The following is a 23605-nucleotide window of genomic DNA, read 5'->3' as shown; positions in this document are numbered from 1 at the left end:
TGTGAAAGACTGCTAAGAGGATGAAAAGTTAGGCTACAGAGTAAGAGAAAATATGTGCAAACCACATATCCAATAAAAGACCTATATCTGGGCTTCCCTGGTGGCGCAGTGGTTGAGAGTCCGCCTGCCGATGCAGGGGACGCGGGTTCGTGCCCCAGTCCGGGAAGATCCCACATGCCGCGGAGTGGCTGGCCCGTGACCCATGGCTGCTGAGCCTGCGCGTCCGGAGCCTGTGCTCCGCAACGGGAGAGGCCACAGCAGTGAGAGGCCCGCATAGCGCAAAAAAAAAAAAAAAAAAAAAAAAAAAAACCTATATCTATAATATATAAAGAACTCTCAAAGCTCAATAGTAAAATACAAACAATTCAATTAGAAACTGGGCAAAAGACATAAAGAATCATTTCACTGAAGAGGATATACAAATGACAAATAATTACATGAAAAGATGTTCAACATCAGTAACCATTAGGGAAATGCAAATTAAAACCACAAGAGAAACCACTATACACCTATCAGAAAGCTAAAATAAAAAAATAGTGGCAGTGTCATGCTGGCAAGGATGTAGAGAAATTAGATCAATCATACATTACTGGTTGGAACGTAACGTGGTACAGTCATTCTATAAAAACATTTGGCAGTTTCTTATAAAATCAAACATGTAACTGCCATTCAACCCAACAATTATACTCTTGGGCATTTATACCAGAGAATTGAAAACATAAACCTGTATATGTATATTCAGAGCAGATTTACTCATAGTAGTCCCAAACTGGAGTAAGCTCAGGTGTCCTTCAACCATTAAATGGCTAAACTGTGGTACGTCTATACCATGGAATACGACTCAGCAGTAAGGGGAAACGAACCATCAACGCATGCAGCAGCTTGGATGAATCTCCAGGAAATTATGCTGAGTGAAAAAAAGCCAATTCTGAAAGGTTGCATTCTGTGTGATAGTATTTCTATAACATATCTGAAATGACAAAATTAGAGAAATAGAGAACAGATTGGTGATTTCCAGGAGTTGGGTGTGGGGCGGGGATGATTATAAATAGGCAACACAAGGATCCTTGTGGGGATGGAAATGTTCTGTATCTTGACTATATCAGTGTCAATATGCTGGTTGTGATTTTGGTCTTTTGATAGCTACCAGATGAGTATAGCCTTTCCAATATTGAATCTTTATCAGATTACCATAAGGTAGCAGAAAGTTTGTTTTACTCTTAATTTTTTTTCCTTCAGTTTCTTCTTTGTTATTGGCTTTTTCTCACAAAACTTAAAGTTGATTATAATATTTTCCCACTGAAGCAATGTTGTAAATAGTGAGATTCTAAGACCAGACTGTAAAAGCCAATTTAATCCATGATGTAACTGAGCATTTAACTATTTCAGCTATGTCATAGGATGAACAGATTTGAGAGCTGACAGAAAATCTGTTGTAAGAATGTATTGTTCCCTGCTTCTTCCTACCCTTGCAATTATAGATGCCCAGTCCCAGACAAAGGGCAGGGACAACGTTGTGTTTGCCATCTCTTACCTTGTGCTATATATACCTGTAGTAACTTCCAGCTTCAGGTGTATTTTCTCAGCCACTAGGAGAGAGTAGGTGGCTTGGATAATACCACTTCTCTTTGGACCTCTAAAGAGAACTTTTTCTCCCTAGCAATTTTATGACCAAGACTCTTCTAAGTGCTAGATGTTAGTCTCAGAATACCTCTACTACATTATTATATTGTTACAGAATAATTAACTTTTTATAGTCAGTTTCAGGTGATTAGCAGACAGTTAATCCTAATAGATATTTTCAAGTGTAAGATCTGTTAAAAGTAACTTTAGGTAAAGTTAATTTTTAATGTTCTGTCTTTGGTGTCTAACATAGAAACCACTAGAGTACTTGTGGCTATTTAAATTTAAATTAATTAAAGTGAAATAAAAATGTATTTCCTCATTTGCAGTAGCCACCTTTCAAGTGCTTGATATCCACATGTGGCTAGGGGCTACTGTGTTAAATACCGCAGATACAGAACATTTCTATCGAGACAGGAAGTTCTACCAGACAGTGCTGTGAAGCTTTATTTCATATATATTTTCACACATTGGCTGGGAAAATGGCCCACAAATATGGCTTAAAAGTTTTTTTCAGTAGATATTAGATTCAAGTCTTTAGGAGTTAAGTTCTGAAATAAACTAGCATTTGTCATTAATGGTAGGTTTTCTCAGAGTATAACTTCTGTCTACCACTTTTTCCAGAATTTCTTTCAGTTTGGTCAGTAGCCTCAAATTTAGAACAAGGTCACCTTGCTATAGTAAAAGCCATTCACTGCTAATCCAGTTGGTTGTAGCAGTGAAGATATGTTGCTTTTATGGAAATTGTTTGGGTTCCTAGGAGACAGACCTTTGGAAACATATAGTCCGAGATTTCTTGGTCTTGTCACTGTTGACATTTTTTACTAGATTCTTTGTGTGGGGGCCGTCCTGTGCATTGTAGTATGTTTAGCAGCATCCCTGGCCCCTGCCCACTAGATGCTGGTAACATCGCCCCAGTTATGACAACCAAAAACTTCTCTATACATTGCTTAGTGTCCCTTAGGGTGCAGAATTGCCTCTGTTGAGAGCTATTGGTATACTCCAAAGGCTCCTAGAGATTTGAAGGAAAAGAGAGTTAGGTTCTGTGACATACCTTCTCCTATCTTAGTTAATATAGAATAGCTCTGAGTATATCCAAGAAATAGTGTCAGAATATAGGGAATGCAAGACAGATAAAACCAAAGGAAATTAAGGAAACCCAGATTGCCTTTCCCTGGATATTTGCATCCCTACATCTTATCTAAAATGGCTTACAGATAACTGTGGTTCAAAATTTATTTTTTAACTAACATTTTTTGAATTCTTACTGTGTGACATACACTATATTATGTAACAGGACTACAAAAATGAATAAAACATGGCCCTAGTCTTCAAGGAGCATATGATGTTGACTGTCCTTATCTATTTCATGTTATTTGGCCGTTTACTTGCTTTCAGCTCTGTTGTATAGGCATTAATTGCCACTTGGTTTAAACTTTGGGCGTGTCAAGCCATCTTTTGGGGATGTTAGCAGAATTAGCACTTGATTGCTGAAGACAGATTGAATCCAGCTCTTGTGATCTGTTATTACCTTGATAATTCAGGCGTTTTTTTCTGTTTCATCATCTCTAAAGACCTATTCAAGGATCTGTAAGATCTTAGAGCTGCTATATAAACTGCACAGATAAAACCTTAGCATAAAGAAAACTGACATATAAAAATATTTAACAAGAGGGCTTCCCTGGTGGCGCAGTGGTTGAGAGTCTGCCTGCCGATGCAGGGGACGCGGGTTCGTGCCCCGGTCTGGGAAGATCCCACATGCCATGGAGCAGTTGAGCCTGTGAGCCATGGCCGCTGAGCCTGCACGTCCGGAGCCTGTGCTCCGCAACGGGAGAGGCCACAACAGTGAGAGGCCCGCGTACCGCAAAAAAAAAAAAAAAAAAAAAAAAAAAAAAATATTTAACAAGAGAAAAATCGTATAATACCAGATTTTAATTATCTATGAATCTTTCATCTTGATGTCAGAAGTTTCATTAGTAGTAGAAAATATGTCAGATGACTTAATAAATCAAACGTGACTTTAAGTATCCACTAAGCATTAAATTAGACTCTGCGGTAGTCATAGTCCCATCTCATGTGTCTTTAAAAGCTGGGTATTCACACCCCTCAGCTGGAAACGCTGTTGGCTTCAGCATGTACCTCCACCGAAGCCAAACACACACACACAGATGCCTTAGAGCACAAACTGACGGACAACTAAATCCTCTTTGCAGGTTGAACGCTCTACCCCACACACAAGTGCCTTATAGCACAAACAGATGGACAACTAAACCCTCTTTTCAGGTTGAATGTTCTACCCCACGCCACTCCCTCCCAAAGAAACATCATCATAGTCAGATCACCAGATACCAGAAAGAGTGGAAATTGTCCATTGTCCTTCTCTGTTCTCATCAGTACAGATCAAGTTACATGGGGCCAGAACCTCATCTGACAAGAGGTTGGTGTCCCTTTAGCGCTAGTTCCTTAGATAATCCACCAGTAGTTTAGTTGGGTTAATTAAATCTTGAAATACAAAGTCAGTGCTCAGATCACTCATACAAGAAACTAAATCTAGATTTTCTTTTTTAAATCTGACCTGTAGAATAGTGTTAAAAAGGTATCCAGGATGCCCAAAGTAGAACTTTCAAAACACCGTTATTTCAATAACGGTTAGGTGCTTTTAACTTTGGCTAAATTCTCCTTCTGAGCTTCAGCTTCAGTAATCTTCTAAACGTACAGCCCATTTCATAATTTGTTTTTAATTTTTTTTATAAATTCATTTTATTTATTTTTATTTGTAGATGAGTTGGGTCTTCGTTGTTGTGTGTGGGCTTTCTCTAGTTGCAGTGAGTGGGGGCTACTCTTCGTTGCGGTGTGCAGGCTTCTCATTGCAGTGGCTTCTCTTGTTGCGGAGCACAGGCTCTAGAGCACAGCCTTAGTAGTTGTGCTGCACAGGCTTAGCTACTCCGTGGCATGTGGGATCTTCCCAGACGAGGGCTCGAATCCATATCCCCTGCATTGGCAGGCGGATTCTTAACCACTGTGCCACCAGGGAAGCCCATGATTTGTTTTTTAAATAAGTGTATAATAAGTCTTTTCAGCCTTGTAATCAAATTCATAATTCAGAGAGTTTTTAATTTAGTTAAAAAGAACTCTGGCTAGCAGACCCTAGATGTGTCCCTTTTAAGATGAGATTATTAGGTAGTTTCTGCTAAGTCTTCAGTCCCTTAGACCACAAAGATTAGTTCCAGATAATTTTTGGTGGCTAGGCTGGCCAACATGTTCACATTTTCCACACACAAGACCCCCATTACCCATCCCTCTTATATACATGTCTGTTCATTCTTTGCTGTTGATCTTCCCACAAAATGTATTATTTCTTGGAGCTGTTAGCATCCAAAGGGGACTGTTGAGCCTGTGATTTCAAAAAGCTTCTATTTTCTCTGTTCCAAAGTATAGTTTTTTTTTAAGATTTTTTTTTGATGTGGACCATTTTTTAAGTCTTTACTGAATTTGTTACACTATTGCTTCTGTTTTATGTTTTGGCTTTTTGGCCGCAAGGCATGTGGGATCTTAGTTGCCCAACCAGGGATCAAACCACACCCCCTGCATTGGAAGGCGAAGTCTTAACCACTGGACCGCCAGGGAAGTCCCCAAAGTATAATTTTTAAATGTACTGTATATTATGGAAAAAACACAAAATACTTATTTTATTCTGTCTGTATATACAGTATAAGAAATTAAATTGTAAAAAAGTGAACTCCACTTTTAATTTAAGCAGACAAAGAATTTCCTCCATTAGTTTTCTGTATTTGGCTGGCCTATGATTTTTGTACCTTTAAAAATACATCTAAGACTCTTAAATACCTGGCTTAAGTATTTTGAGCATTGAATATGTAGAAAAAACGAGAATTATGGAATACGGGGTCTCTCTTATTTTCAGAAATGGTGGATTTGGCTTTTTGTAGCTCTAGTGTTGGCTCTCAAGCTAGGTTTACACTTCTAGAGGGTCAGAAGTCACAGGAGTGTAGCTGAGTCAGTAGTCATGAATACCCCACATTAGGTAATCCAGGTCTGGAAAGAGGAATAAGCTTCATGTGGTATGAAGGTACACATGACTTTTCATGGATAACTGTACATACAAGGAATGTTGAAGTAGTCTTTGGCCACCTGTTATTTGCTGTTTTCCTTCATCCATTCTCCCCTTTAGTATGGCATGCTTCCTTTTCTGAAAATGAGTCTACAGATATGTAAGCAGCTACTATATAGTTGTGCACACATGTGTGTTACACATGTCCAGATCAGTATAATAAGCTAATTTCTAAAATGCCTAGCAGTGCAAATAAAGATTGTACAAATGGCATTATTATTGTTGTTGTTTAACTCTAGAATAAAAGTCTTCTACTTTGAAGTATGATCCCATCTTTGGGATTAGGGCCTTTGATGTTTCATTGTTGTTTTTTTAATTTATCAATTCATCTGAGGCAGCCAGAGAAGGTTCTCTAGAATTTTATGAAGACTATTTCCAATAATCTCTTATTATAAACGCTTATTAAGCGTTTTTACTTAAACTCTCTTTTCTCTGTGTACATTTATCCTGTAATGTAGTTGACTTAAATTGTTAAGCAAATCCAAAAAGATTTCTAGTCCCTTTAATTGCATAAACTGTGATTTCTGACCTCAGTTCAAATTCTGTTATCACTAACAGAAGAAGCTTACAGACCTCTGCCATCAGGCCATCAAGGGGTTAAATTATTTTATCAGATATGTTTTTGAGGGGCCACAGCTATGCTGCCTGTACTGCCTTTTATTTTTTTAACTTTCTAGTTCACTAATCAAATGTATGTTAGATTGATTATTGTAAAAGTATAAACCATAGAAAATTTGACAAGATAGATGTGTAAATTATCCTTCTGACAGAACTAATGATGCACTTCAAGCACCTTCTGTTTTCCAGCGCTTGGTGAGCGACTTCATTAAATATGCAGTGGCTGTTGGGTGGCTTCTCAGAGGATGGTTCAGCTCCTTGTGGAATTGGATTATTACTAGAGGTGTAAAACGAGGCAGACGAGCTAGCTGTTGGGCATCCTGCTGAGGTTCTAATGTGCTCCATCTTGTCGGAGCAGTTGTTTGCAGTCTTTTCAGGACAATTACATCCATAACCACAGGACACATTCAGTGAAACTGTATTACAGATAACAGTGAAGACTGGCATTGACTCCTTTTCATCCCACTCTCTTGAGTTGCCTCAGTGTTGGTAGCTTATAATAATGCCACTTCTACCATTCACAGAGTAGTTTTTTTTTTTTTTTCTTTTAATACCTTGGAGCAAATCTGGAAATAACTGATTTGTAACTTTTTCTAAGTGCAAAAATCGTAGGATATTTGGAGTGAAAAGATTCCGTAGCTTCTAATCCCTTTGCATATGAGAAAACTAAGGCTGAGGCATTGTGGTGAGTTGTCCCTTAGGGAGATAGTAGGAGGACCTGGTAGAACATCTTTTAGGTGGTAGAGATTGCATGAATAGCAGTTTGTACTGTTTGGCTTCTGGTTTTAGAGCTCTTTTAAACAGAATTTTTCTTTTGAATTTAAGATTTCTTTTTCCTGCTGTAGAGCATTTTTCCTCATCTTAATACCAGCAATGCTTCTTTATTTCTAGAAGCCAAGCAGAAATATTTTGCTTTCTGAGAATGTCATGCTATTTATTATTTTAATGACAACTGGTGGTTTCCCGGAGTACTGGACACAAAAGACGGTTTGAGTTGAGCTTAAAATGGTATTTAAGTTTTCCAAAAGGGAGATGCTGTGGTGGATCACTGAAGCTTGACAAATGAGAGTGCATTTTAGAATGACAGGCTGAATACTTTAATGAAAGAAGGCTTCCCATTTTAGTTGGCCAATTAAATCGCTGCTGATGACTTTGGATCATTAATGAACATTTGTGGAAAATGACCATTTGGTTCAATTATTACAATAATACATTTGAAAAGTACTAACCACAAATAATCCTACCCGTAAATAAGATTTATCCATTTTCCCATAGATAAATCAGCATCCTGCTTTGCTTTTTAATGCCAAAGCAAATTGACATTTCAGAATTCTTTTATAGATTAAGTACATATCCTTTCTTATAAAAGTTCTGCTTAGAAAAGGTTACATTTTCGTTGAATGCCTTTTAAAATATAATTTATGCTGCTAACGACTATATTCGTTATTCTCAGAATAAATTAGCAAGACTTAGAAACAAAGAAGGGGAACATGATACAGTGTATAAAAGCAGATAATTAAATTTAAGATGGTTTAGGTATTTGATTTATTTAGTGCCTAAAAAGACTCTAATTCTGGAAAAATGATAGGAAGAAAATAACAATTATTTGAACATGCAAATTTATTTTAAAGTCATATGAAAAGAAAATGCAAATGGAAAGCTCATAACCAGATTTTTTTCTTAAGCCCAAAGTTCAGATTTTCTCAATTTTTTAAAAGCTTTTGTTCTCAAAATATTTTATGGATATATAGCTTGTCAATTTTTGCTGTAGTATACCCAGCAAATTTATCTGGATATGTTTTCTTTAGTTAACTTTATTATCTCTGAAACTTTGGCATGTTCTGGTAAAGACAGGAGGCGGGTTCTTTTGAAATGCATGTTTTTCTCATTTTGTTATTTGTAAAATGGGCCATAATCTCAGTGCAGGCTCCCTTCATCTCCATTTTACAGTTTACAAAGAAAGGAGACACTGTGGAGCACAGGCTCCCCTGGGAGTACACTGAGCTTAATGAGCTTGATAGTCTGGTGGGCTCAATAAATCAAATACAGCAAAACATTTCTCATTTTTGAATAAAAGCATTTATCACACAGTGTTTGTTCATTCATCGTCATAAGATTGATTGGTTCCCAGCATCATAGTGTATATTGAAGCATTTTTGATTTTGTTTTTCCAGTGGGCAAGTTACGGAAGCAGTGGCTAAAGGAAAGTATCTCTGATGTCGGCTTTGGGATGCTGAAGTCTGTCAAGGAATATGTGGACCCCAATAACATCTTTGGAAACAGAAACCTTTTATAAATCCATTACTATTGTTAAGAAAAATGTCACTTTTTTTTTAAGTCTTTTAACTATGGTTATACCAGTAATCAGATATATCATGGACTTTATTTCAGCTACCTTTGTTTGTTGGTTTAAAATAAGTTTGTTTCATTCTGTAGTTTGTTTTGTTTCTACATCTATGGATTGACAGATGGTATTCCTAAATCTCTCTCATTGTAGGTGTATCAGTTTACAGCCAACTGGTTGTCATTTCAAATTTCAGTCAGGCAGCACAAGGCTGCCAGTGGTTAATTTCAGAAGAAGATGCTGCCAGCTGTTTTGTATTGATGCTTCTTCTTAGGAACAAAGCCAGATTTTGGTGTCATCTGTTGTTTCTCTAGCCTCTTTTTTAAGAGAACATTTCTGGGAAGCAGCTATCTAGGGAAGGATTCCACTGAGGAGTGATATACATGTATGTTTTTTTAAGAGTGCATTCTAGTGTGAATAGGTCATTAAGGGAGAATACCCATGAAAGAATATAGGCAACCTCTTATTTAGGATGCCTTCAGTTCTGTAAGGTGCTTGGCCTACATTTTTCTTTGAAATTAGTATACAGTTATAAAACCTTAAATCATTAGTATGCTTTATTCTGTCAGGGGACATGTTTTTGTTCTCCATGTTTCTGTTTCTACTGAGGTATGAGTTGTATTTGTATCACTGAGATAACATATTGTTATATCCTAATTCATTCATAATATGTTTTATAAGAAAAGCTGACTTATCACTCATTGTTTGTGAAGAACAGGTTTACCATGAAAGGAATGTCTTTATTCAACTTAGAGTTCTAATGTTTCTCATTTCACATTCTTGTTGCTGAGATGCAGAAGAAGCTACAACAGGAGCAGAAGAGGGAAGACTTCTTACACTGAATGTCTCCAGTTCAAAGAACTGTTTTGGCTAAAGAAACACAGTCATCATTCAGCTACTGAATTTGAAAACCTCAACAGTTTCAATGACAAAAAACCTTTTAAAAAAAAATTAACCCAAACAACATGATAAATTTCCATATAAAAGTAAAGTTTCAATTTAGTTTTTAATAATGGTTTAATGCCTTTTTTGAATTACTGGTTTAACCTAAATTAAAAAATATAATGTATTAATACACATACCATAATCAAAAGTTTGAAATATCATATTTCTTAAACAATAGGGAGAACGTTAACCACATTTAGCGAACATTTTTACATTCAAACCTGGATATTAAAATAAATGAAATGATTACTTTGAATCACTGTCTGTCAAGGTTCATGGTTCACATTTTGAGACAGATTATTTTCTTAATGTAGTACCTAACTTTTGATAATTTTTTTAGAATTAATATTTGATCAGCTAATATGAGTCAAAATGCAGACTATCCTTTAAAAGGACACACTGTCTATGTAGCAACAGCTCCAAAGTATTTTTGGGCAGTTTGATACCTTTTATATCTGAAGTAGCCTTAACCAGAAAATCTAAAATTGATTCACAAAATGATATTTTTAAGACTTCAAAATGATAAATAATTTTTAACAAATAAAATTGGCCTCAAACTAATAAACTTAAAATCTGTAAGCAAATCAAAATGAAACATTAGTTTAACAACAAAAACTAAATATTTATTTATTAGAAGCTGCCTCTCTTCATTGGTGATTTATTTTTAATTATAAAATTTCCAGCAGATCTTTGCTTCAAGCCCTTGATATTTGAACTAGTTAGATACTTGATGAGGAGATTACACTTGCTTCTCAAATTATAAAAATCTCAGCTTTATGAAATGCATCTATTCATGAAAGTAATTTCTCTAATTGGTGATCAAAATGTAAAATTTATTACGATACTAATATCTCACTGGAGTGTATACATGTTTCTGAGTAATTTTTTAAAAATAAAACTTACAGATTCATAAGCAGATCCATTCCTTTGCACGTGATTGTTATAACGTTCTTTCCTAGGGAGTTCAGATTTCAATAACCTCAGAATTAGGAAATGTAACACCTGAAATTGTTCACTATTCTACATGAACCTTATGGAAATTAGTGATTTATGCGTTTGTTTTCTTCCATGCATGCATGACTCTCCAACCTTGATTTTGTAGTGATGACTACATTTTGTAGTTAGAATCATTTCTACAGGGATCATTTTGAAACACATAAACACTCATCAGTACTGTTTCACTCTGATTTAGTAAATCAGAAAGGCTTTCCCTGCTTCCACACATCCACCTCTGAGAGGTGCCTCAGCTGCATAACACCAATTTGTCTTTCTTAAATTAGTCATATTTCTAATATTTTATTTGATGATGTCACATTTGGGTTGACATTTTAGTGGGAATGGGAACTTGCTGCTAGTGAGAAATGGCATTGAATACTAGAGTCAGTATGAACAGGCTTTATTGACCCCTAGAGAAACAGCTGCCTTAATGTTTGGTGCACTTTACAGTGTATAAGTGAGTTTATTAGTGTTATGCTAAGTAATGTGAGCTTTTTTAGTTTAGTAAGAATTGCAGAAGCCACATGTTTATTGTGCCCAGCATTTTACCACAAAGAAAGAGGATTAAATTCTTTCCTCTCTTGAGGAATTGGGAGTTTTCTTCCTAAATGCTTACATACTATAGTACTATTACTTAAAAGCTGTTTATGAAGCTGGAAGCATTCTAGTATACATAGCTGTGTTGATGTATTTTGGAAAACAAAAATGCAGTGAAGGATGAACTTCCATCAGTGTGTGTATTAAACCAGATACAGATTTGCAAGAAAACCTCTTTTTCAGAATATTCTCTTAGTAACTGCTGAGTCCTAGCTTGCAGTTTTGAAAATGACTTTTGCATGTTGGCTTCAGAGGTTTTCCATTGTCATATTCTTTTATAGCTGCAACTTCTTAACTATAGCTGATCAGACAAGCCCTGTGGTCCCAAGCTGAAGTCTGTAGCCTTGGCTGTTCAAATAGGCTGAGTTTGGTCGAACATCTATTCTATGTAAACGTAGAACACAAACATTTATTATGCATTGATGCACAAACTGCACATGCTGGTGCTTGAAGCAGCCAAGGGGGAATTCTGTGGAAAGCATGTCTACATTTTAAGAAACACTGAGACAGGAGTTAAGGACAGCTTTAATAGCTTTTTGCTACCACTTAATCTTTGGCGATTTCGATTTTAATTAGGGTTTAGCTCGTGGTGGGAGAAAAGCCGAAAATAACAAGTGCCAGGATAGGATTGAAGAATCCATAATCACCTTTGGCTTTATGAAAGCTTGCCTTTGCTCAAGGCTTCACGTTCCCAAATGAGCCACCTGTCAATATATACATTTAATCCTCATTAATTTCATATAGTACATTGATGTGGAAATCCAGAAGGTGTAAAAGATTGTTTTAAACTATTGAAATACAGTGTGTAACATGAAGGATGTAAGTTACTCAGCTTTCTGCTCCCTAAAGCAAACAGTGTTTGTCTTTAGTGTGAAATTTAACTGTAAAAACTACCTGTAATGTCAACAGATTATAGAAACTTATATTATTAATAAAATGGACCTGGGTTTAAGAGATTTTTTTCTTCAGAGGGGGTGTGAAGCTGTTCATTCTTCTGTTTGCGTCTGGGTTTTTCTTTCGATTTTAGTTTTTCATCTTCATATTTCCTCTGATTTGAAAACAAAATTAATTTTTATAATTTTATTGATGAAGCATGATCAAGTACAACCTAAATATTAACTAAATCCTTTTGGATTTATAGATGAATATATTGTTAGCTAGGTTTTATTACTCTCTAATTATTTTAAATCAATGTTATATTCCTAGGAGGTGTTTAGTCTCCTGTGAACCTGAAGCATTCCCATTTGAACCTTGGAAGATCCTCAAAGAATGAGTGCTCTTGTGCTCTCCTAACCACAAGAATTCCTTAACAAACGTGAGTAAGGACCACTGAAGCCAAAGAACCATCGCAGAATTAAGTAACTTTAGTTCTGTGAACATGAAAAGGTTTCTTTTTTGGTTCCCAAAGGAGATTATTTTATACTTTTTTTTTTCCACAAGGAACAAAAATAACACATTAAGTATCATTAAGAGCATTTTTCAAAGACTCTGAACTTCCAAATCAGAAAGAGAGAGAGAGAGAGAAGGAAAGAAAATATTTTAGTGTGGATTTCTAAGCAGCATATATACATGTTTTTAAGGCATCTTATTGTTGGCAGTGTTTTTTGTAAGCACCCTATGAAACATGTTGTTTAACCCCTAAAGCAATCTTGTTCACATATCCAAAAAGGACATGAAACGCTTGTGCTGGTATAAAGTTTCTCTAAATAATTATTTTTTGAGCTATTTAAAGAATGTCCCCAAAAGCTCACAGTGCCTTGTTGGGATTTTTTTTTTCCATGAAATAGCCATTATTTAAAATGAGTGGGAGAGGATAAGTCTTTAAGGCCAGAGCTTGTGTAGCAGTTCAAGGCTGTTCCTCTTCAAGAACGCGTTGGAATGAAGTAGTTGTGTGTGGAAACACAAAAGATCCTTTCCACAGTGTTGGTTTCAATCACCTATTCTAGCATATTTAACTAATTGTGTGGTGGACCTGTACTCTCACATACACCTATTCAGTCAGTGGGATTTACATGTACTTTCTTTCTTGCATTTTCATTCCTTGTGTCCCAACTTAGTAGCCCTAAGGTGTGGGTTGGTGGATGTGGCATACTCAGTCCTGGAGACACCCCCTACATGTTTTGGGTGTTTGCTCACACAGCTCCCTGAGGAGCAGAGCCTGGAGGAGGGGAGGGGGGTGGGTTCCTATTCCTTATGTTGGGGGTCAGTCCTTTTTGTGTGTGATGGTGCCTTCAGAATAATGAATATTTCTGTTTCTGAACAATGATAAATCTTCTGAGAAATATGTGTAGGTTATATTTTTTAATTTTTGTCCTTTTTTGCTAAGCCTGTGAAATACTTTGGCTCTGATACAACTTGACTTGAATAATATCTTATCCTGAGTCTTCCTCTAAGGCAGTGCATATTCCTGCCAGTACTGTAGTCATCTTTTGGGAACTACATGTGGGTAAGCACTTGTATGTAAGCCATTATACTGCTGTAACTAATGCATACAAACAGTTCTTCTCTTTACATTAATAGTCTTAAAAGTGGATATGTAGTGGGAAGGAAAATTCTTAAGGGAGTCCAGCATAGCTTTGTCAGTTCAGACTGAGCCATACTGTTTTCCAAAGGGCTCAACACATAGTCTATATACTGTGCTTTCAGTGTATGTTTGGATCTCCTTTTACTGCTTTTCCTAGAATGTATTGTTCTATAAGCAAATGCCCATGTGTGATTTTTAAGATGTGCTGGGAAAAAAATAAAACAATACCCAAACCATTCATTGTTACGGAAATTGTTGCTTTTTTTCATGTTGATTCCATCTAATCTTTACAGTCTGTTCCCATAAGTAGCCTCTCTAGTAGTGAATGACAAGTGCACTGATTTTGTCCCTGCCTGTGGCTCCCACACTGGAGGGAAGGTTGTAGTTGTCTGGGCTCTGAAATAACTGAAGATTGGACCTGTCGAACACAGTCTTACTTGATACATTTAAATAATAACTTGCCATACTAAGAGTTTAGCTCTTATATAATAAGTTAGTTGTAGTTAGTTAAAGAAAGCAGTTTTCTGCCGGGCTCATATAAGGCTCAGACTGAATGAACCTTAGAAATCATCTCATCTTTTTCCCAAACACAATTGGTATCTGACCATCCTACCCCTCAGACCACAAATTGATCACCAGTTTTTCTGAACATGTGCTGTGACCACATGGGAATTTACTGGTTTTCCAGCAAGCCTTTTCCCAGTTTCTGAAATCTTCCGGTATTAAGAGGTTTTTACTTATAAGACTGAAATCTGTTTCCCCCTTCTATCCATTAACGTAACTTCTGTCTTGTGTAGTCATGAAGAATTGCCCAGTTGCTCTGTTGAAGGGCAGCTCTGCAGGCATTTAAAGACAGCTCACATTCCCCCAGATCTTCTTCAGTCACCTGTTGCTCCTGTCAGTTCTAGACCCTTCATCATCCTAATCTCTCTCCATATGTGCCCTTTTGATGTTTTTAAAGTGAGGTGTCGAGTTCTGAATGTTCCAGAATAGGACCAATGATTCCCTTATTCCTTATTCCAATATTCTTTAGTCACTCTTGCATTTTTGGTGGACAGTGGACATTGCACTGTCATCTCACACTGAATTTGAATTTAACACTTTGACTTTTCTGCATGTGCCATTTTGTCCACATCTCCATGGAGGCTGATTTTTTATTTTATATTCATTTTTATTGGAGTATAGTTGCTTTACAATGTTGTATTAGTTTCTGTTGTACAGCAAGGTGAATCAGTTACACATATACATATATCACCTGTTTTTTAGATTTCCTTCCCATTTAAGTCACCACAAAGCATTGAGTAGAGTTCCCTGTGCTAAACAGTAGGTTCTCATTAGTTATCTATTTTATACATAGTAGGTATATATGTCAATCCCAGTCTCCCAATTCATCCCACCCCCAGCTTCCCCCCTCGCCTCGGTATTCATAAATTTGTCCTCTACATCTGTGTCTCTATTTCTGCTTTGCAAATAAGTTCATCTGGACCATTTCTCTAGATTCCACATATAAGCGAATTATATGATATTTGTTTTTCTCTTTCTTCACTCTGTATGACAGTTTCTGGGTCTATCCACGTCTCTGCAAATTGCACTGTTTTGTTCCTTTTTATGGCTGAGTAATATTCCATTGTATGTACGTACCACATCTTCTTTATCCATTACTCTGTGGATGGACATTTAGGTTGCTTCCATGTCCTGGCTCTTGTAAATAGTCGTGCAATGAACATTGGGTTGCATGTATCTTTTTGAATTATGGTTTTCTCTGGGTATATGCCCAGGAGTGGGATTGCTGGGTCATACGGTAGTTCTGTTTTTAGTTTTTTAAGGGACCTCCATGCTGTTCTCCATAGTGGCTGTATCAATTTACATTCCCACCAACAGTGCAAGAGGGTTCCCTTTTCTCCACACCCTCTCCAGCGTTTATTGTTTGTAGATTTTTTCATGATAGCCATTCTGACCAGTGTGAGGTGATACCTCATTGTAGTTTTGATTTGCATTTCTCTGATAATTAGTGATGTTGAGCATCTTTTAATGTGTTTTTTGGCCATCTGTAGGTCTTCTTTGGAGAAATGTCTATTTAGATCTTCCCCCCCCCATTTTTTGATTGGGTTATTTGTTTTTTTGATATTGAGCTGCATGAGCTATTTTGTATATTTTGGAGATTAATCCCTGAGGCTGACTTTTTTAAACCCTCATTACTTATATTTATTCTTAGTAAAATTTGTATCTTACTGTATTTAGTTCCAGATTTTCAAAATTTTAGAATCTTGACTCTTACCCAGAGTATTTTTTGTCCCATCCAGCTTTGGGACATCAATAGAATTGAGACATGTACTGCCTGGATTCTCAACCAAGTAATGGCAGGCATCTGCAACACACAACAAGGGCCAATAACACATCCAGGAAAGAGCATTCAGGGTTCAGCTAGCGCACATTTCCACTTGACATGCTCTTGTGTTCACCTCATATTTTTACATTTTGTCAACAAATAGGCCTTTTTTCAATGAATCAGCGTTTATGCCAAACATTAAACATGCAAATGACGTCTACTTGGATTTAACATCGCCAGCTGCCAGACTGAAATCCTTTGCTAAAGCTTGCTGCTCCGATTTCCTGTGCTACCCTATCAGAAAAACAAATGAAGTTTTTAACTGCCATCACATTTACTTTTGCCTGTGTTTGCCTTCAGGGGCATGTCTCTTCTTTTTCAATATACTCGTAAACTCATCTTGTGCTGCATTTTCTTGTGTGATCTGTTGATTGGGCGTAGTATTGACTGATGGACAACCTCTAAATCCATTCTTGCATAGTTCTGTCACATCCTTTGTACCTCATTGTGTCCACATTAGATCTGGAAAGATAATTTTTTTAAATGACTGAAATTTGTCACTGTAAAGCTGTAAAATAACTTAGGAGAAGGTGGAGTTCTGAGTCTAAGAACACAGAGAAAAGGGATCTATTCTGGAAATTTTGCAGGTGCTCCATTTTTCTCTACCAAACTACTAGTCACTTTTCCTATTTGGGCCTAATATCTTTTGTAAAATGAAAAACTCAGAACTCCCTTCTAAGTCAGTCTCAGTGATTCTGATGAGTCTCTGTATTTATGCCAAACGCTACCCTAGAATTGATTATTGCATTAATAATTTATTTTTTAATTTAACCATTATTAGCCAGACACTGCTGGGCACTTAACCCTAGACAAGAAGTTCTAATTGTTATCACAACAACCCTGTGAAATGTATGGTATCGTCCCCTTTTTTCCGGTGAAATAACTGAGATTTAGCGACATTGAATAACACACACTGTTAGTAGCTGGGAAGTGGCATTGCCAGGAGATGGAGCCAGGTCTGACAAAATCCAGTCTCTGTGCTGGCTGCTTCACTGCTCTAGGCTGCTTGTGCTGGGTAGTAAGTCTGATGTATACAGAATTTCTGCTTTTTAAAGTAGATTGTTAGTCATTGCCCTCCACAGAAGGGCACAAGTACAGAGGAGAAACAGCTGTCTTCATGACTACATGCCATAGAAATACCAGGAAGCCTTTTGTCCCAGATGCTGTCATGCTCTGTAAATGTGTAATCCCTGCATTGATGCCTTTATAGATTTAATATGAAACTCATGAAAGGAAGTGCTGTGTTTGATGGACTTAATAACTTTGCATTTTTATAACTTTAATATTGTATTCCTTTGAGCTGTACTTAAAAATGTAAGAGTAACCTGTTACTATAAGTCATACATATTCCTGTAGAGAGACTAGAAACTGAAGACTATTTAAGATTAAAGAAATGTTTTATTACAATCTAAGACCAATCTAGGTTCTTTGGAAAGTCACAGTTCCTTAAAACTGCTAATTTAAGAATTAAGGTTGCTGCTGAAGGATTAGGGTACTCAAAAAGTTGCATGTATTTTATAATTAGAATGAAGGTATAAGTATAGAACTTGATGGTTACAGTCATGGTGATTATGTGGTTGGACAACCAAGAACCCAGAGTTACTGGCACATTACAAAATGTGCTGTTTAACTAATACTAAGGGTATATAGCCCAATAAGTGGAAACGAAACCCCCAAATGTCACATTAGTCCCAGTGGTAGGTCAGCAGGGGATAAGAGGCAGTTAGTGAATGGTGGATAGTGAACTGCAAGTCACACCATTGCCAGGAAGCTGCTCAGTGTGGCAGAGAATACCCTCAGGAAAGCACAACCTCCCAGATGTTTCCAGATCACCAATAGTCATTAAAAAAAAAAAAAGACAAAGGAACATAAGACCAAAGATTGTATTTAAAAATGCTGATGTTCACCAGAAATGAAAGGTTTGTCTTTGGTGATGTTATCCTTTTAAAATCAGTTAGTGTAGATAGCCATATTCTGCTTACCTGAACAGACTTCCAGCACTGCTAACCCTCCGAATGCCAGTGTGGAAATGAGCCCAAGCAAGGATTATAGGGCAGAAGGGTCAGAAAGTTACTCTCTTAACACTTCCCCTCCAAGCCATTTGCCCTTTCTTTAAAAAAAATTTTTTTTTCTCATTTGCCCTTTCTAATCTCACTAGAAGCTTATTTACTTGGGCATCTACCCCATAGCCCTCAACAAACACACAAATTGTTCTAACCTCAGGCCAAACCTATCACTGACAATTCTGTTTGGATTCCACCTGAGGTGCTCCTCTGAGGTCTGAGAGGCCATACCTCTATCACCCCTTTGGGAGGGAGTGTCATCTTCTATGATTACAGCTGTCTCATTGCTCGATGATCTCTGCCATCCCCACAGTTTTCCCAATTCCCAGTTGTCTGCTTCTCATGAATGGGTCAGAGTTAGCCACTCTACACCTGACCTTCACAGATGACATTAGTGTCAATATCCATGCCACAGCTGAGGGCAAATTCAAAGAGGGGCTGTCATGAGAAATATGAATCCTTTTGTAGGCATGTCATGTCACTGATCAAATGAGTCTGCTTGGTGGTTCTGCACAGAATAAGTTTTTGTTTATGTCTGAGAAAATGGAAATAACTACTTGGGTACAACAAACACATGCGTATATTCTGAACATTTGTGTGGAGATCAGTTGACTAAGGTTATGAAATAATGGATTTAATATTTGATCTTTTTAAAATACACTCTGCAGATATTATGAAGAAATCCTGAAGGAGCAAAGGCTTGAGAAATATAGGGAAATCTTTTTTTGTCAAGAAAAGTGCTTTTAGCACTGAGTACATGAAGTTCTAGGAGCATAGAACAAAGCTTTTCATCAGAGCTTTAGGGATGAAAGCCTTCATTCAAATGGCAATGTGAAGTCATCATAAAGTCACTTGCCTATTAGTATCAGTAAGCAGAGGTGAGTACTTTGAAGGTGAGTTTAAAAGAAGTATATCCTAAAAATAAAGAACAATAAGTGCCTGGGGAGTTAGACCCTTCCCCAGTCTCCTCCAGGGCTCTGACGGCTGGCCAGTTTTGTAGGCTTGGTTCATGAGTCTTTGCTGTTGCCAGGGAGCAATCTATAAATCCTGGTGGGTGCCTCTCTGGAGAGCCAGTGTAAGGAAGGGGACAAATGCCACCACGATTGACCTTTACTCAGTGGTAGGAGCAGTCAGGATTTCCTGATGCATTACTAACCAGGAAATCCCAACTGCCCAGCAGCAAGGGGTTAAAAACTGTTCTGAAAAGCTTTTTATATTCTGAAAAGCTAAATTACACATACATGCAAACCACAAACACACAGCACCTGGGTAAATAAAGTGTGGTTGAATAAAGGCTGGGCTATTTGCAAAAGGGAATCTGGAAAACATTTGCTTTTGGGTGGTTAACATTACTTACATTTTATGCTTTTTTTTGTTAAAGAAAAAATGTTTAGAGGAAATGTGCAAAAAAGAAATTTTTTTTAACATGGCTGTTAAAAAATAAGATTTCAGTTCATTTACTTTCCAAATCTTAAGGGGCTATGAAGATTGAGAGTGCACAGAGCTACTGCACAAAGCAGCAGCGACACTTTTAGTACAAAAGTTGTTAAAGAACATTTCCCAGTGATGGAATTGTGCTAAGGGATGCACTGAAGAGGTCATTAAACACTGATTGTCCTCCCAGTGTGGGCTCAAACGTCAGGGGTAAATGGTATCAGCTTACATAATTAGATGAAAAGTGATAAATTCAAAACCATTGGACTTCATAATAAGCCACATTTTCTGATAGATCTAATAGAATTTGAGCACCCAGGAGGTCATGCTACAGAGGATTTATGCTGAATACCTATGTGAGTCCCTGTCTGGGTACCTATGTGGCTAAGTGATTTCTCCTTGAAGGAAAGAAATCATCATCTCATCATGGCAGGGGTTCACTATCTTTCAGTAGAATGCTATTAGGTTGAACCATAAAAAAAATGCTAGTTTTGTAGTTCAAACACTTCCAAAATCATCTATTTCATATAATTCAAGCTAGTTTGTTTTTCTCTAAGTCAGGTTGAGTTGGGGTTGATTTATGGAGAGAAAAGGGGTGTGGAAACAAATAGTAAAGCTCTTGTATGGTTCGGAAAATAAAAATGCCTAAGCAGAATGAGTGGGGTTTTCATTGGAAGGGTTGTGGGCATGGCCTAGTGTTATGAATCTACCAGATGAGGTTTCAGAATTGACCTTTTCATTTGTGATGGCGGTGGGAGAAAAGTTTGGTGGGGTCATGGGAATAGTCTAGATTTTTCCTTACCTGAGAGGCCACCACACAGGAACAACTCCAGCATTAACATATCCTAAATTGCAAACACAAAGGAAGGAATTAAGAAAACAGTTCTCACGATACCTCTGCTATTCCTCATTGTTAAATGAGAGCACAGTTATGAAAAAACAGTAAATATATCTTGTTCATGTATTCAAATTATTAACAAATGGAACAAAAGAAAACCATGGAAAATTCTTGCTTTGACAATTGTTTGTTGTCTCTAAACCACAGCACCATAATTTGTTAAGGGTATAAGATCTCCCAGTGACTCTTGAATGTTTGAAAAAAAAAAAAACACCAAACATTTATAACGTATTTTGGTTACATAAAGCATTACATTTATATTGAAAAACCCTGACAAAACACCCTAAATGCTATCTAATATGTATGCATTAAAATTAATATAATAATGAGGGTAGGCTGTGAGAATAGGACACACAATCCCTGAGGTTCTTATTAAAAGCCTAGAAATCCTATACTTTAACTACTGAGTTCTGGGCCTGATAGTGCCAAGTCCCTGGATAACATAATCCTTGTGCAGGGGACTTTCAAAATGCACAAAGTACAAATGATAACAAAGGAGACGGAACATAGGTGCTAACAATTTCTAATAGAAATAGTGTCCCCATGCAGTTTTGAATTTTTCATGTCTTTCTAGGTGTCAAAGTTCTTATATTTCACTTTGTGAAGATTTTAAAAACAAAATATTAGTTATTTTTATAATTTTAAAGTGTACAAAGTTCAACATGTAATAAATCTAAAGAGGCCAAGAGCTAAATACAGATAAAAGAGTGAAAAACAGATGTAAAGCCATTATGATAAGGCTACTGTCAGACATTACTACATATTCCATCCTATAATCTCATAAATCAAAGCTTTTAGTTGTCTGGATTCATAAGTGACTGTATTCTTTCCAATATGCATTCTTTCTTCTTCCAGGGGTTGGTCAATAACAGCAGGTATGTTCCTGCCATAAAGTTCACAGTGTTCTAGAAACTGGACACATTCTTGAATAACACTGTCACGAAGCACAATCATGTGTTTTGACATGTTTTCTAGTAATGACAGGAAGCATCTTTTGGCGTAATACCAGGTATCAGTTCCCAGTTTTTTATTATAAGGTTCCAAGCTTTTGATAACCCGAGAAATACCGAAGTCATAATTTCCTTTGGCACAATAGAGCGTCCCTATCACCAAATTCACAATGCAGAGATGGTAGATTTTCTTATCTGGGTCCTCATAGGAGAGCTGCTCTTCCTCCTTTTCAATCTTCCTCATCAACTCCTCGGCTTCTTCGTTTTGACTTGTCATAATATATGAAACACACAGGTTAGCCAGCACAATAGCACTGACATTCAGGATGTTGTCATAATGCTTCTTGACTATGGGCTCATAAAAACCTATGGCTTCTATGTATTTGTTTTCCTGCATGAACAGAACATGAGCCACATTCAGCTTCCACACATCATGATCATTACAGAATTCCACAGATTTGCGGAAGATCTTTTCCACCATTGGATAATTTTCAAGGTTCCAGTAGATTTTGGCCTGGGCCATCAGCACGGGAACATACTTCTCAAGGGTGTCATCATATTCATTCACTGCCTTTTTGACAGCTTCATCATCTCTGTTGTGTCTTGCTTCCTGCACTTGTATGGTGAGTTTCCGGAGCTGTTCAGTCAGCTTCCCTGCTAGCCCATCAAGCTTAATGAAAGCCTCTTCAGGAGCTGTCTGGCAAGTGATCATGGCATCCAAGAAGTCATAGAGATAGGGTGTGAGGAACTTGTAAGTCAAATGGGCATTCTCTGCCAGGACATCTGCTGCCAGGTCAAAATACTCATATTTACAGTAGAGCAGCAACAGGTTGCCAAAGGTCTCTGGGGGAAAGGGATTCTGTTGGAGCAAAAACTGTAGCTTCTCAAACCCTTCTGTAGGCCTGGCATCCATGTTCATTAGCGCCTGGTTGTGCAGGGTCACAGGGTCTAACTCTTCCTCTGCCCTCGGAGGCATATCTGTGAGGGCTTCCTGGGCCGCCTCAGAGTTTCTCAGTTGGTATTCTATGGCGGCCTTGAGGTTGAAGGCTTCCACCAGAGCGGTCTGGTGAAGGACTAAGGTGTTGCCAACACTTCGAACATCAATGCCCTCGGTGGTCATGCCCACACCCAGCTCTGGGTGCTGGCGGATGCCACGCTCAATAATGTCGGCGATATGCTTCAGCGCCGGGGCGTAGTGCCGGCTGCTGTAATAGGCCAAAGCCAGGTTGTAGGAAAGGTCAGGCCGGTAGCCCGAAGCCTGCAAGGCAGCAGAGAACTTGGAACACGCCGCTTCATAATGTCCCTCCTTGTAGAGCAAACAGCCCAGGTTGACCTGGCCATCGAGCTCGTTCTCGCCCCCGCTGTCTTCTCCTTCCTCACTCAGTAGCCGCTCCACCAGGCTCCTGGCCCCGGGCAGATCGCCCTCGCTGTACTTGATCGCGGCTTGGAGACGGAGGACCCCGTGGTGGTAGGCGGGGTTGTCCAGGAGGAGGAAGGCGACGCGGGTGGCCTCTGGGTAAAGGCAGGCCTTGTACAGAGCCTGGGCCTGGTACAGGCGGTACTGCTCCAGCTCCGGGTGCAGCTGGCCCAGCTGCTCATAGCACTCGGCGGCCAGAGCGAACTCCTGCAGGCGGTAGTAGCAGTAGCCCAGCAGCGACAGGCCGGCGCGGCTCCTCGGGCTCCGCTGGAGCTCTCCGCCCAGCAGCTGCACGGCCTCGGCGTAGCGGGCATCCCGGATGAGCCGGTACACGACCGCGGTGAACTCCCCGTCGGGGATCTGCACACCGCCCAGCCCTGCCATAACCGCTGCCGTGGTTGTGTGTACTCGTTACCACGGCAACAAGCCAACCGGAAACGTAGGACTGCAAAGAATGTTGGGGGTTTTGTGGGGCTTTTTTTTTTGCGTGCTCCCAAAGTTACTTTGCAGCGGAACGACCAACCTGGGATTTAAAACAGTCACGAATATGAGTGTGCCTATTACTGACCTGGCCTCTGTAGACTGCAGAGTGTGAGCGGCGTTAGAGGGGAGAGGAAAGGTCTCTGGGCCGTTCAGAGACGGAAAAACTCTACTTCCCGGCATGCACCGGTCCGATGG

At 38.3% G+C, this 23605-nt stretch overlaps 2 protein-coding genes and 1 long non-coding RNA gene across 4 annotated transcripts in view; 1 reads left to right on the top strand and 2 right to left on the bottom strand.

Moving 5' to 3' along the window:
- AGPS (alkylglycerone phosphate synthase) overlaps positions 1-14012 on the top strand; it is a 141205-nt gene extending 127193 nt beyond the window's left edge. Inside the window, exon 20 of one of the 2 annotated variants that reach the window (XM_032638171.1) lies at positions 12459-14012. In XM_032638171.1, coding sequence (XP_032494062.1) covers positions 12459-12469 — 11 coding nt within the window. In that variant the 3' untranslated portion in view covers positions 12470-14012. Of the gene's footprint in view, positions 1-8544 lie in introns of both variants that reach the window. The other variant, XM_032638170.1, reaches the window with a different exon arrangement.
- Positions 466-23539, bottom strand: LOC116756974. Its single transcript, XR_004350812.1, has 3 exons — positions 23496-23539; positions 20465-20507; positions 466-970 (listed from the first exon to the last, which is right to left on the bottom strand). It is a non-coding gene; the product is annotated as an uncharacterized LOC116756974 (long non-coding RNA).
- On the bottom strand, positions 20675-23342 carry LOC116756971 (tetratricopeptide repeat protein 30A-like). The gene has a single exon (XM_032638173.1). The coding sequence runs from the start codon at positions 23309-23311 to the stop codon at positions 21317-21319; it is 1995 nt and encodes a 664-aa protein (XP_032494064.1). The 5' UTR covers positions 23312-23342; the 3' UTR covers positions 20675-21316.
- Positions 23540-23605: the final 66 nt, after the last annotated feature.

This window comes from Phocoena sinus, chromosome 7 (assembly GCF_008692025.1).
Source record: "Phocoena sinus isolate mPhoSin1 chromosome 7, mPhoSin1.pri, whole genome shotgun sequence".
Lineage (NCBI taxonomy): Eukaryota > Metazoa > Chordata > Mammalia > Artiodactyla > Phocoenidae > Phocoena > Phocoena sinus.
Note: the sequence above shows the minus strand (reverse complement) of the source record. Positions and strands in the feature narration are given on the sequence as shown.

What these genes read in the sequence shown, in the direction of transcription:
- LOC116756971 (XM_032638173.1), bottom strand. Translation starts at nt 23,311, where the DNA reads ATGGCAGGGCTGGGCGGTGTGCAGATCCCCGACGGGGAGTTCACCGCG.